The 12,443-nt window shown below is 26.2% G+C and overlaps 1 protein-coding gene across 1 annotated transcript; it reads left to right on the top strand.

Annotated features, from left to right (window-relative positions):
• Positions 1–4,148: 4,148 nt before the first annotated feature.
• LOC107648092 (NAC domain-containing protein 21/22) lies at positions 4,149–8,728 on the top strand. Its single transcript, XM_021104263.2, has 3 exons — positions 4,149–4,438; positions 6,965–7,230; positions 8,042–8,728. Exons 1-3 carry the CDS (start codon positions 4,270–4,272, stop codon positions 8,438–8,440), a joined length of 834 nt encoding a protein of 277 aa, XP_020959922.1. The 5' UTR covers positions 4,149–4,269; the 3' UTR covers positions 8,441–8,728.
• The last annotated feature ends 3,715 nt before the right edge of the window (positions 8,729–12,443 follow it).

The following is a 12,443-nucleotide window of genomic DNA, read 5'->3' as shown; positions in this document are numbered from 1 at the left end:
CATAAAAATAATTTGTTTAATTATTAATTAAATAATAAAGTACTAATAAATTAAAAATTAAAAAAATAAAAATACGATAAAAAATACGATAAAAAAGTTGAATTTTATCATTTTAAATTTCTGTTATTAATTTTAATAATATATTTATTTTTTAAATAATATATGTATGATAAAAAAATATGTTTATTTGTTTGGAGTACAAATTTTATTATTATATTTATATGTTCATGATTTTAATTATACTTTTAAATACTTTGAATAGATTTATTTTATTATATTATATTTTACATATAAATATATGTTCCATCACGTAATTAAATAAAGATATATTTTTTTAATAAAAAAATTTAATAATCAAATTAACCATCAATTATGTGGGTAAACAGTGATCCATGGCAAAAAGAGGCGCTGGCTATAATGGGAAGAGAGGTTGTGTGGGAGGGCAGTAGATAGCGATGATGTTGGCGCTTCTTGTCACGAATACGACGGTACTTGGAAGGACCGAATCTAAGTGATGAAGTGATAAACAAAGAATAGAGGAGTGGAATGTGCTTCAATTAACGGGAGTGGAGCTTTGATATTTTAAAAAATTATATCATTTCTAATCTCAAATAATAAATTATAAAATAACTCAACTATGGTTAAAATAAGGACCAATTACAATATGACACGTAATGAAAAATAACTTACATGTTATTTTAGAGGAGGTTGGGTAGCATTCACCTATATTTAATAGTACTCAATCAAACATATTGCATTTGATGCAAAAATTACAACCACGATTACTTTATAAAAAATGAGATATGTTGAAGGAGTGCTAACCTAGATCCTAAGTTGGGTTAGCCCTTCAGTATAGAGGATGAAATTCTAATTTGATACCTAATTTGGAAAATGATAATTGGAGTGGTACCTGTAAGAATTCTAACAATTAAAACAAAGAAAATTTAAATAATTAATATTCAGGATTATAGAATTAGAATGTGAATACCTTTTGCATAAACCATACCCACAAATTATAATAGTTGGTCGATATTAAAAAAATGTTAAGAACATATTATCCAAAAATTTGAAAATCAAATCCTTTATTAAATTAATAAATCTAAAGACCAAAAAATTTAAAGATTCACCTGAAATTCAACCAAACTTCAACTAGAGTTGAACTTAATATAATAAAATAATATATTTATATTTAAAATATGTATTTTTATTAAAAATTATTTTATTATTTATTTTAAATTGATTAACGGTAAAAAAAAAACTAGACTAATTTACCAATCCTTCAATGAAGTTTTTTAATTTTTAACTAATTTATTGACAATCAATTTTTATTCTGAACCGAACTAGTTTAATAATGAATTTTTGATTAATTCGGTTAAATCAACCACTTCATTCCAGTCTAAAACGGCTCTAGATAGCTGTCCTTTAACAAAGTAATAAATATCTTTTAAATAATTTAATTAATCTGTTAATTTTTGTAGTTTTATTAAATTTATAATTAATTTTTTATATTTTTAATTAAATTTTTATACTAATTTTAATTTTATAATTAAATCTTTTTCATATCAAAAATATTAAAATTAATGAAATATTTTTTTTAAAATTAAATATTTAATTAAATTTTTAATTATGAATATTTTTAATTTACAAAAAAATATTTAATTAATTTTAATATTTTTTATATTAAAAATAATTTAATTACAAAATTAAAAATAATATATAGACTCAATTAAAAAAATTATAAATTTAATAAAATTATAAAGATAATAAAAACAATTAAATTATTCAAAATATATAATGTACTTTTGTTACCGGTCCAATCCCTTTGGGGACATCCATAAAAAAATAATAAAAAAAATTTATTCATCAAGTTCCCTAACCCCAATGCAAGTCATTCTAATAATGTATGTATGATTGACATAGGACTTTTTATGTGTTTGCTAACCAACCAGAACCAGGTAAGAACAAACAGAAACACCCACACTTAATTGTCCTTTGCGAACTTGAATTGAATTAGAGACTCATACATGCATATGTGTGACCACTTGAAGGGGATTGTAAAATGCTAAACAACGAAAACACTTTATTTTGGGACGATCCACAAGCTAACCTAATAAGCAATTAATTAGTTAGTAACCTTCATTCATTATTTGTTATTAGTTTTTTTTTTTTGCGACACTAATTTATCGAGAATCAAAATTTTAATAAAATTTTATCACTACAACCACTTGGTTGATTTATGTACAGAATTCAAATTTCTAACATTTGCTTAAATAAATTATGAATTAATTACTAGATCAATTTAAGTTGGTTATATATTATATATTATTATTCTAATGTATACATATATATAATCTTTTCTTGAAGATAACGAATTGATTAATTAATTAAGATGCCTGAGAATCTAAAGAAGCGTTGGACTAGCTAGCTACTACGAATGAGGTCTCTTAGCTTGACATTTTAGACTAATACCGAACAAAACTGCTTTTTCACTTTAGACATATAAAAGAATGATTGATAAATAAAATTTGTTAAAGTAAAAAAATTGATGATTGCAAATAGGTTTGGTGGCCACAGAAAAGGTATTTAATGATGAAACTTTGTGTAAATAATTTAATACTAATTAATTATATATACTTAAAAGAACACGACACATACATGAACGGGAAGGAAGATAAATTGTAAAATATATAAAAATGGGTAGTTTATTTTCACCAATAATATGTAGCTGCGTGTGGGGTTCTATACGGATGCCTCTTAAGCTGTCAACAATCTTAATCTGTGATGATCCGCCATTAAAAACAGACAAACAATAAACAAAAACAAATAAATAAATAATGTACGTGTAGTAGTTACCGTTATATATATATAAGGTGTGAAAAAACAAAGGAAATTCAACTTTTAACACAAACTATAAAAGGGGCATTTTGGAGGGATTCTAAACCGTAATTATGTATCTTGATGATTTCTGCCCTTAGCTTGTTATAATCAAAATTTAATTTCTTCTAACTTTGATTTTTCTTAGAGATTATTTTTATTGTTATAGATATAATTAGTTATATTTTTTTCTATTCATCATTTAAATTTTTAAGACAAGGAAGTTTTATGATAAAATATCTCTAATAATATTATTTTTTTTAAAAATTTAAATTGATAGGAGGAAATAGATGAATAATTATTTTTAATACGTTTTTTTACATAAGACTCTATTTTGGATTTGCATGAATGTTTTATAAATTTTTTTTGGTTATATATATATTTTTTAGAAGATAAGAAGAATTGAATTCTAGATTTTTCAGTCATAAAAATTTTTGATACTATATCATAATATTATTTTTTTTTTAAAGTTTAGAGCAATAAAAAGAAACAAATGAATAATTATATATTTAAAAAATTTCTATAACCAAAACATCTGATATTCTATTTCTGTTACTAAAAAATATTAATATAAGATGATAAACTAAAAATTAAAAAAATTATATAAATTCACATTTAAAAGTCTAAAAGAGTCTTTCATTCAAAAAAATTTATTAAAGATATAATTATTTATATTTTTTTTTTATAAGGTTACAAGTGATTTTGTAATAATTATGTAAATAGTAACTAAAATACTAACAAATTCGTTAGATAATCAATATGCAATCAGTCAACTAGTAGCCAATTTATCATTAATTGATAATTTTGATTTTTTAAATCATCATTAATTAGTGATTATTTAAATTTTATTTTTTAAAAACATAAAATCAATAACTATTATTAATTACAGTTATTTAAAATTGACTGATTAGGAGTTCTTTATCTATATTTTTTGGATTTGGATTTTCTAAAGTTTGAATTTCACTTTAGAGAATAAAGTGTAATTTCTCATCATTTATTTTATAGGTGGGACTAATAATAAATATGAGAGAGAAATCATTCAAAGATAGAAGATCACACTTTATCCTCTAAAATACAAATTTAAAATTTAGAGGATCCAAATTCTACTTTTTCACTACTAAATTATCTTATGACACAAGCATTTCCCGGTCTTGGTGGAATTAATTAATATTGTAGTAATTAATCAAGAATGAAATTCTATTTTGGAAAACTGTGTTCTCTTTCCTCCCTAGCTCTAACAATATATATATATATATATATACACACACATACATACACACCTTAGTGGCTCTCTATCTATAGGTTTAACGTTTTATAAATAAAAAAATAGTTTTGCAAAGGAAGGTTTTGGTGAATTGATATACATTAGGGAAGTATCTGATAATTGAATCTGAGATGGGGCTTCGAGACATAGGAGCATCACTTCCACCAGGGTTCAGATTCTACCCAAGTGATGAGGAATTGGTTTGCCATTATCTTTATAAGAAGATCACAAACGAGCAACTTCTTAAAGGCACTCTTGTTGAGATTGATTTACACATATGCGAGCCATGGCAGCTTCCAGGTATGTTGTTTTCTCAATCAATAAACAAACAAAAACAATCACATGGGCTTTTCTTCCATATCATTCCTTGTCTTCATTCACATAAATTAAAACCTTGTATTTGTATTTCTATTGTGTATTGTGTTATTGTCTATTTGTGTCTTTTCTTTGCCTTTCATTAATCCTGCATAATACAAACTTGTCTCATCATCATCAATTAAAAACGGAAGGGCTAGCTAGAAACATGTTCATAATTACTTTCAAAACATGTATTATAATCTACTCATCAATATTAATCAAGGTAATAATGCTAATTTTCTTCATATAATTTCTGCCTTTTCCTCTCTTCAAAAAATATTGAACCACTTATATCTTCTCTCTCACTCAATAATTTCTCTTCTCGTGATCAATATTTTTTTTTACTTTATATTTAAATCAAGACTAGCCAATTTTTTTCTTTTTTTTTTTTTTTTTGCCCTTTACACTGCTACTAATTAAAAGTATTGAACTCTTAACATTTTTTATTTACTTACAATTTTATAGCCTTATTCCTTTGAGTTATATATGAACTTGAATGTTGTTGGGTGTAACTACTTCCAGTGTTCTACACATTTATTATTTTACTTTATCTCGTTGGAGAATAGAATGATGCAATTTTAATTTGCTTCTGTATTTCGAGAGTCAAAATATAATAAATCCTTTTTTTTTCTTCCCTAACCTAATTGATGTTAGAAAGTGAATATTGAAGCCATTTGTTTTAAGCTCTATTGTCATCGGCATGAAGCTTTCATCAGTAATCTTTTTTTTTTATTTATTTATTAGATCCATTCTCTTCCTAAGCTAGTTCTTAAATCTTAAGATTTTTTTTTTCCTTCAGTAAAAAAAAAAAAAAAAGTGTTAAAAGGGTTCCAGAAATAAAGCATTCTATGTCTATCTAGAATTGGTAGAATATATATAAGACCGAAGATTTATTTTCCTTCAATTATATTCTAACATTACTTCGTTTTATGGTCTTTAATGATTTTGTCTTTTGTATTTTAGTTGCTTGGTTTATAGAATAATAATAACAACAATAAAAAATTGTATAGTGGCTAGTGGTTGGTGTATATTATATATAACTATAGATCACACAGCATAAACTTGTTTTCTCCTCTATATTCGGATTATTATTTAATTTCTTTAAAAATAATTGTGTGTGTGATTATATATTATAAGGCGTATATATCCGCCTTATGTATGTATATATGTATGTATACAGTATTTTTAGAATAATACAGGGATCTCTAGCTAGCTGGCAGATATATATTCAAGAGTAGGTTCAAACATAGAATGAATAATGATCATATTTTATTTTTTCTTTAATTTAGGTATAACGTCGTCCCTTTAATTTTTAATTTTACAACATATATAAACATGGTAATTATATTATTATTTAATTATAACAAAGTTGACAAAGCAATACATTCTTATTAAGCAACCAAAATATATATATAGAGATGATTAATTATAAAGATAATTCAGTTAATTATTATATGTATATATATACACACTAACATACATACGTGTATAAATGTCTCATTTACCTTTCTTGTGCATGATTCGCTATCTTCATGATTTTGACTCTTTAGCACTCATAAATATATAATTAGTAATTAAATGTTCCCTCAAGAAATGTTAAGAAAATCTAACTTTACACATGAAAAGACATACTTGATCTTTCTTGCGTAGAATAATTAATCAGCCCTCATCTCTCTGATTATATATTATGATGATTCATGCACAACATTATGAAATATGTGAAAAGAGGGTGAAAACAAGGGAGAGGATAAAAAAGGTCACGTATTTACAGAAATAGCAACCTTGAAACTTCCAAACACTGTGTTGGTGTATGTCATGTACCACTATTTCTCTTGTCACCTTTGTCTGCTGAGATTGGAAACTTGAAAATATCATGTCATTCACGACCTAGTTGACACATGATGCTGATTCCACACAACACCTAATTATTGTTATATTATTTTAGGATTTTTGGATTAGGATTTCTTTAATAAAACTAACCCTTAGTCGTTAAAGATTTGGAAATTTAATCATATAAATTAATTTAATATTTATTAATTAATGATTAGATTAGTTCTTTCATAATATCACTTTTTCCAAAATTTTAAATTGATAAAAGATACATATATTCTTCTATTATGGTATCAGAGCTTCTATGATTGAAAAATCTAAAATTCAATAATTGTTGAATAAAAAAAAATTAATCCATTATAAAAGAGGCTTTTTTTTTTGTTTGCGTGAATTTCTTGCATAATTTGTCTTTTTTTTTCCTTATCCTTATACTGAATGTTTTCTTTCAACATTAAGTTATAATAAAAACTCTAAAATTATATCATGATATATTATTTCTCTTAAAAGTTTAAATTGATAGAAGAAGATATATGTATAACAATTTTGAGAAAGCTATTAAACAAGTATCGAAAATGAAGAGATAATTTGGGTATAGAGAAGAATGGAGTAATGAAATATATGGATGGATGTGGTATGCAGAGGTGGCAAAGCTAAACGCAAATGAATGGTACTTCTTCAGCTTCAGAGACCGGAAATATGCGACGGGGTTCAGAACGAACAGAGCGACGACAAGTGGTTATTGGAAAGCAACGGGGAAGGATCGAACGGTGCAGGATCCACTGACACAAGAGGTTGTAGGGATGCGCAAGACTCTGGTGTTCTACCGGAACAGAGCTCCCAATGGCATCAAAACTGGCTGGATCATGCATGAGTTTCGCTTGGAGACCCCACACATGCCCCCTAAGGTACTTTTCTTTTTCTCTCTTTTCAAACTTCCACTTTCATCATCATTATATTTCTTTTTCTTCTTAATTACTTGCATCCCGTGACAAAACTTCATCATCATTATTAACTCTAGTGCAAATTTTTAAGTTCATACACACCATCACAAAACCATTATGTTGTTGACTCATCCATATATATATTCTTAATCAAAATGGTTTTGCTTAGTATTCATCGGTTTGTAACTAACTGTTTAAATGTTAGGCATGAATGGTTTAATTTAGGGTATGTTTGGCAAAATAACAAAATTTTATGAATTTGGATCCTCTAAATTTTGAATTTCACTTAGAAGATACAGTATAAATATAATCTCTCATTTTTGAATAGTTTCTCTCTCATATTTTTTCTTAGTCCCACCTATAAAATAAATGATGAGAAATCACACTTTATATATCCTCTAAAGTGAAAATTTAAAATTTAGAGGATCCAAATTCGAATTTCATTGTTTCATTTTTTTTTCACAAAATATTAAAAATAAAACAAAAACAAAACAAAACCAAATACGCCTTTAAGTTTTTTTTTTCTTTTTAAATGAAAAGACTAGTTTAATTTTATTAGGAAAAGTTGTGAAGGGTAAATAAAAAAGTGAGTAGAGCAAGGGAAAAGGTTTCATATATTATATATAGGGTTTGTTTATTTGGCGTGTATGTGTATGTGTGTATTATATTTTTGGTGTGAGGTTAAAGGGTCTTTAAGCAAGCGTGTGTTTGGGTTTCACATTTTACAATATATATTATTTTGTTCCCCTAAAATTCTATTTGTTTGATTACACAGGAAGATTGGGTGTTGTGTAGAGTGTTCCACAAAAGCAAAGAAGAAAACAGTGCCAAACTTATCATGTATGATTCCATTTCCACACATCATCAATCATCAAACCCTATGGCATTGGTATCAACCCATCATTTGAACCCCATCAACAACCATAATAACACTTATCATGCCATGAATAATTTCCTTCATCACTTCTCATCATCAAGGGATGATAGTCAAACAAATAACGCCAATAATAATAATAGCAGTGTTACTCAAATTAGTCCCAAGGGTTATGATGGATATGGCTTCATATGGGATCACATGGATCTTGAAGATGGTGGTGTGCCCTCATCAGACTTCCAGGTCGACAATAATAATAATCGTAACAACAACAATAATAATAATATTGCATTGCTATAAGAAGCTAAGATACTAATTAGGTGTATTATTGTATTATTTGTAAATATGCATATTATTCTATTTATGTATGTATATGGAAAGTGTGAAGAATTCGTTGTTGTATGTATCGATTATGGTGTGTGTGTGGCTTCGAGTGGCCAAGTCACGTGATAGATTGGGTTAGCTGTTCCAAGGTTGGAGTTGTGATATGTAATATATTATTCATATATATGCTCATTGTGTAATTAGTAGTGTATGTAAGTGTACGTATTGGATTAATTAGGCTCTTTATAATTTTCTTATTTTGGTGTAGCATGCAGATGCCATATATCATATCCTTCTTCTCCTTAAAATTAACCCTTTCTTTATTTTTCTGATAATGTATGTATCCCAGTTAAAAATTATTGACTGTTACACTTATTATATGTATAGTCAGATTCTATCTAACAGTTTAAAGTTTTTTTGTATAAATAATTTTATAATATAATAGCAAAATTTTATAACAAAAATTTAAAATTTAATATTTAATATTATTCCAAAAAAAAAATATAATTGTTTCAGTATGAATTTAAAAATAAAAAGAAAAATGAATTATGTAAAATATTTATAGTTCAAATATTATAAATCTCACATCTCTCATGGATAAAGTATTTAGATAGTTTATAACATTCATCGTAAAAAAAAAAAAAATGCTAAATGGCCAAATGACACAGTTCCTGGAATTTAAGTATGCTGGATTTTGTGAAACCGAAGTTACATTAGGAAATTTGTGGCGGTGTCTAGCCCTCCGCTATTTGCAGTAGTTTTTTAGACATTGAAGCGGTTTTCTAACTGAAATGATTCGCAGTGGTTTTTATTGAAGTTGTGAGGGTTTTAAATTCTTGCAAATTATATATCTCAAAAATAAATTATTTTTTTAATGGTCAACTCACTTATTTGTTCAAGTAAGTATTAGAATTTAAATTCTGCTTGTTTACGCAGCAATTTATTGATCAATAACGATAAATATGAAAAATCCTTAAATTTAATATAAAGTGCAAAAGAGATCTTTGCGTAAAAAAATGTACCTATATCAACAAAAAAAACTTGCTAAATGATACACAAATTAAGTAACTGGTTTTACTTTAAAAGCTTAGATAAGATCTTAGGTTCCATAAAAGTTGAGTCTTAAAGTTTGATTGGTGTGATTTTTTTTAATGAAAAATATTTTTTTTAATTTTTAATATATTTAATAAATTTTTAATAATAAAAATAAAAATATTAAAAATATTTTTTAAATATTTTTTATTTAAAAAATATTTTAACTTCTTTTGGTTTCTTTTATCTTTTTGTTAAATGTTGATACGGTTATTATATAAATGTTCACATGTCTCATTTTGTCCTAATCTAAGTATATACTAAGATCAGAAATTTATTTTATTTTATTTCAATAAATGGTTAAATTTGACGTTCAAAATAAAAACAAAACTAAAATGCAATTACATAAACAAACAGACTTTACAAATTAATATTAATTAATAAATGTCTTTTAGCCAACATTCAACGTCCGTTTCTCTTTTCTTATAAATGTTTTTTTCCCTCTTAATCTTTATCTATCCGCTATTTTAATTTGTTAACAGAAAAATGTTAATGCCCGAATATACCTCTAAATTGATCTTTAAAAAATTAAATCGGATATTTTAATTTTTAACAAATTTTTATTTTTTAAAAGTTTTTAAAGTTAAAAAGATTGATCCTTTTGTCATTTTAAAAAAAGAGCTACTTATCTTATAGTGATATTTTTGAAAATTAATTATTTTATAATAAAATTTATTAAAAAATTATTTATCAAATATATATGCATATTAAAATTTGATTAAAAGTGACGAAAGAATCAATTTATTTGATAAAAATAATTCTTGAGAACTATTATTATAGAATAAGAGTTATATGACAAAAGAATATATCCCGCTAATAGCCTGTTGTATAGGCTTTTTGTAAAACGAAAAAAAAAAAAAATCATCCATCTATCTCTTTCAAAAGAATTCGCGGTGTGTCAAGTTTTAGTAAGGTTTTTTACTTTGCGTCGAATTAAATCACATGCTCAGTCTCTCGCATAGAAATTCCATCAATTTTTTACTTTAAGTTTTATTCTTGCAAGCGTATTCTATTATTTTCTAAACGCGATATTTAACGACTAAAATATCTAATTTAAAATTTTTTAGAGATTAATTTAAAATTTTACTTATTAATTTCCTGACAAAATGGAGTTTTCACCTTATAACATTAAAGAAGCTAGAAAAGTACAGAGAATAAAACAGAAAAAAATAACAATTTTGCAAGAGTAAAAGCTGATATGTTATGCAATCATATTCCAAAACATCGTTTGAGCAATATAATTAACTTTTGAATGAAGTCTAAAATTTTCCTGCTTTATTTGATAAGAGCTAGCATCGTCCGTAATATCATGTAAGTATATATGTGTGTCAATTTCTGAGTATTTAAAAGGATGACAAATTAGAGAATTTATGTCGTCCATATATTATATCTTATTTTGTTTAATTTCTTTATTATTTGTATGTTAGTTTGGTTTTATTGTCATGATGAGTAGATGGATGAAATAACACACTGTCTAATAATAATTAATATAAACATCTTAGGTTGTCCACTTGTGAGGTTGTTGATTGAAGTTCATGAACGTTAGACTCACATAAATAAAGCAATCTCTTAATCATTGATGGATGCGTTATCTTGCAAATTCTCCCAATTTCTGAATTTTACTCAATCCACTAGGAGCACGGATCATATTATAAGCATTGGTTAAAACTCCAAAAAAGGAAACTATATAATTATTAATAGGAAAAGTATCGGTAGATAATGAAAATATTAAATAATGTGAACAATGAATATATTAGTTGTTCAATTTAATAGGTATGCAGATGATTATATTGATTATTTTTAATTGGATAGTTATTTCTTTTGATTCGATTTATTTATGCACAGTTAACAATGGTTGGATGTTCAATTTACTAAGTGTACAGATGATTATCCTAATGTTAAAATTTAGGAGGTAATTTGGGAGTCAAATATTTTTTTTACTTTATTAAGTCAATTCTAGAGTCTATTGTTCACATTATTTATCTGGTTTGTTTTAATAGGAAGAGTAAATACTAAAGAAAGACTACCTAGATTTGGAATAATTAGTCATGGTGACAACATTTGTGTGTTATGTAATAGAGATGTTGAACATATTCACCATTTGTTTTTGGGTTGTGAGTTTACTTGGCAGGTGTGGTGTCGATGGCTTTCTGATTTCGGGAGATTGTGGTCTTTCCTGGGCTCACTAAAAGAACACTTCGAGAGTTGGACAGGCGTTGGAAACAGTAAGGAGGAGCGAAACAAATGGATAATATGCTTCTTCGTAGTTATTTGGAATGTTTGGTTAGAGAGGAACATGCGGATTTTTAACTCCAAAGAAGGTGGTCCAGAAGAGGTGTTTTAAAGATCTTTGAGCAGTTATAGAGAGTGGAGTAGTTTGGATCCCTTTTGTTGTTGATGGCAATGACGGAGATGACACCAAAAATAGTTTAATTTCCTTTGTTTTTATTTTCCTTTGTTATCTTGATTTCAGCTTTGGTTGTCGCTCCACTGTATTATGTTGAGTTCTCTTGTTCAAAAAAAAAAAAACTATTACAACTAAGGCTTAATTTGTTGTTCCAGTAGCTTAGATTATAATTATTAACTAAAATAAACCACTAACCCCATGGCTTCACTCTTTCTTTTCAATTCGTGCATTAAGCTTATGTATTGGATTAGGGTAATTTAGGTTCACTATTGAATGAACTCAATTAGCTAAATCAGTAATATTGTCTCCTATAAAGCGGTGGATTAATATGTAGGCCAAGTGATCTACCAAACACTTGCAGTTTAGCGCCTGTACGTATTTAGGTTAATATGTAGACCAAATCTAGACTTACCAAATAATTTATTTAGCCTATCAGACCTAAACTTTGAAAATATAGGGTGTATTTGGGTGTTATTAAAT

Source organism: Arachis ipaensis, chromosome B6 (genome assembly GCF_059453495.1).
Source record: "Arachis ipaensis isolate K30076 ecotype BB chromosome B6, ASM5945349v1, whole genome shotgun sequence".
Classification (NCBI taxonomy): domain Eukaryota; kingdom Viridiplantae; phylum Streptophyta; class Magnoliopsida; order Fabales; family Fabaceae; genus Arachis; species Arachis ipaensis.
This window is presented reverse-complemented; position numbering and strand designations above follow the sequence as displayed.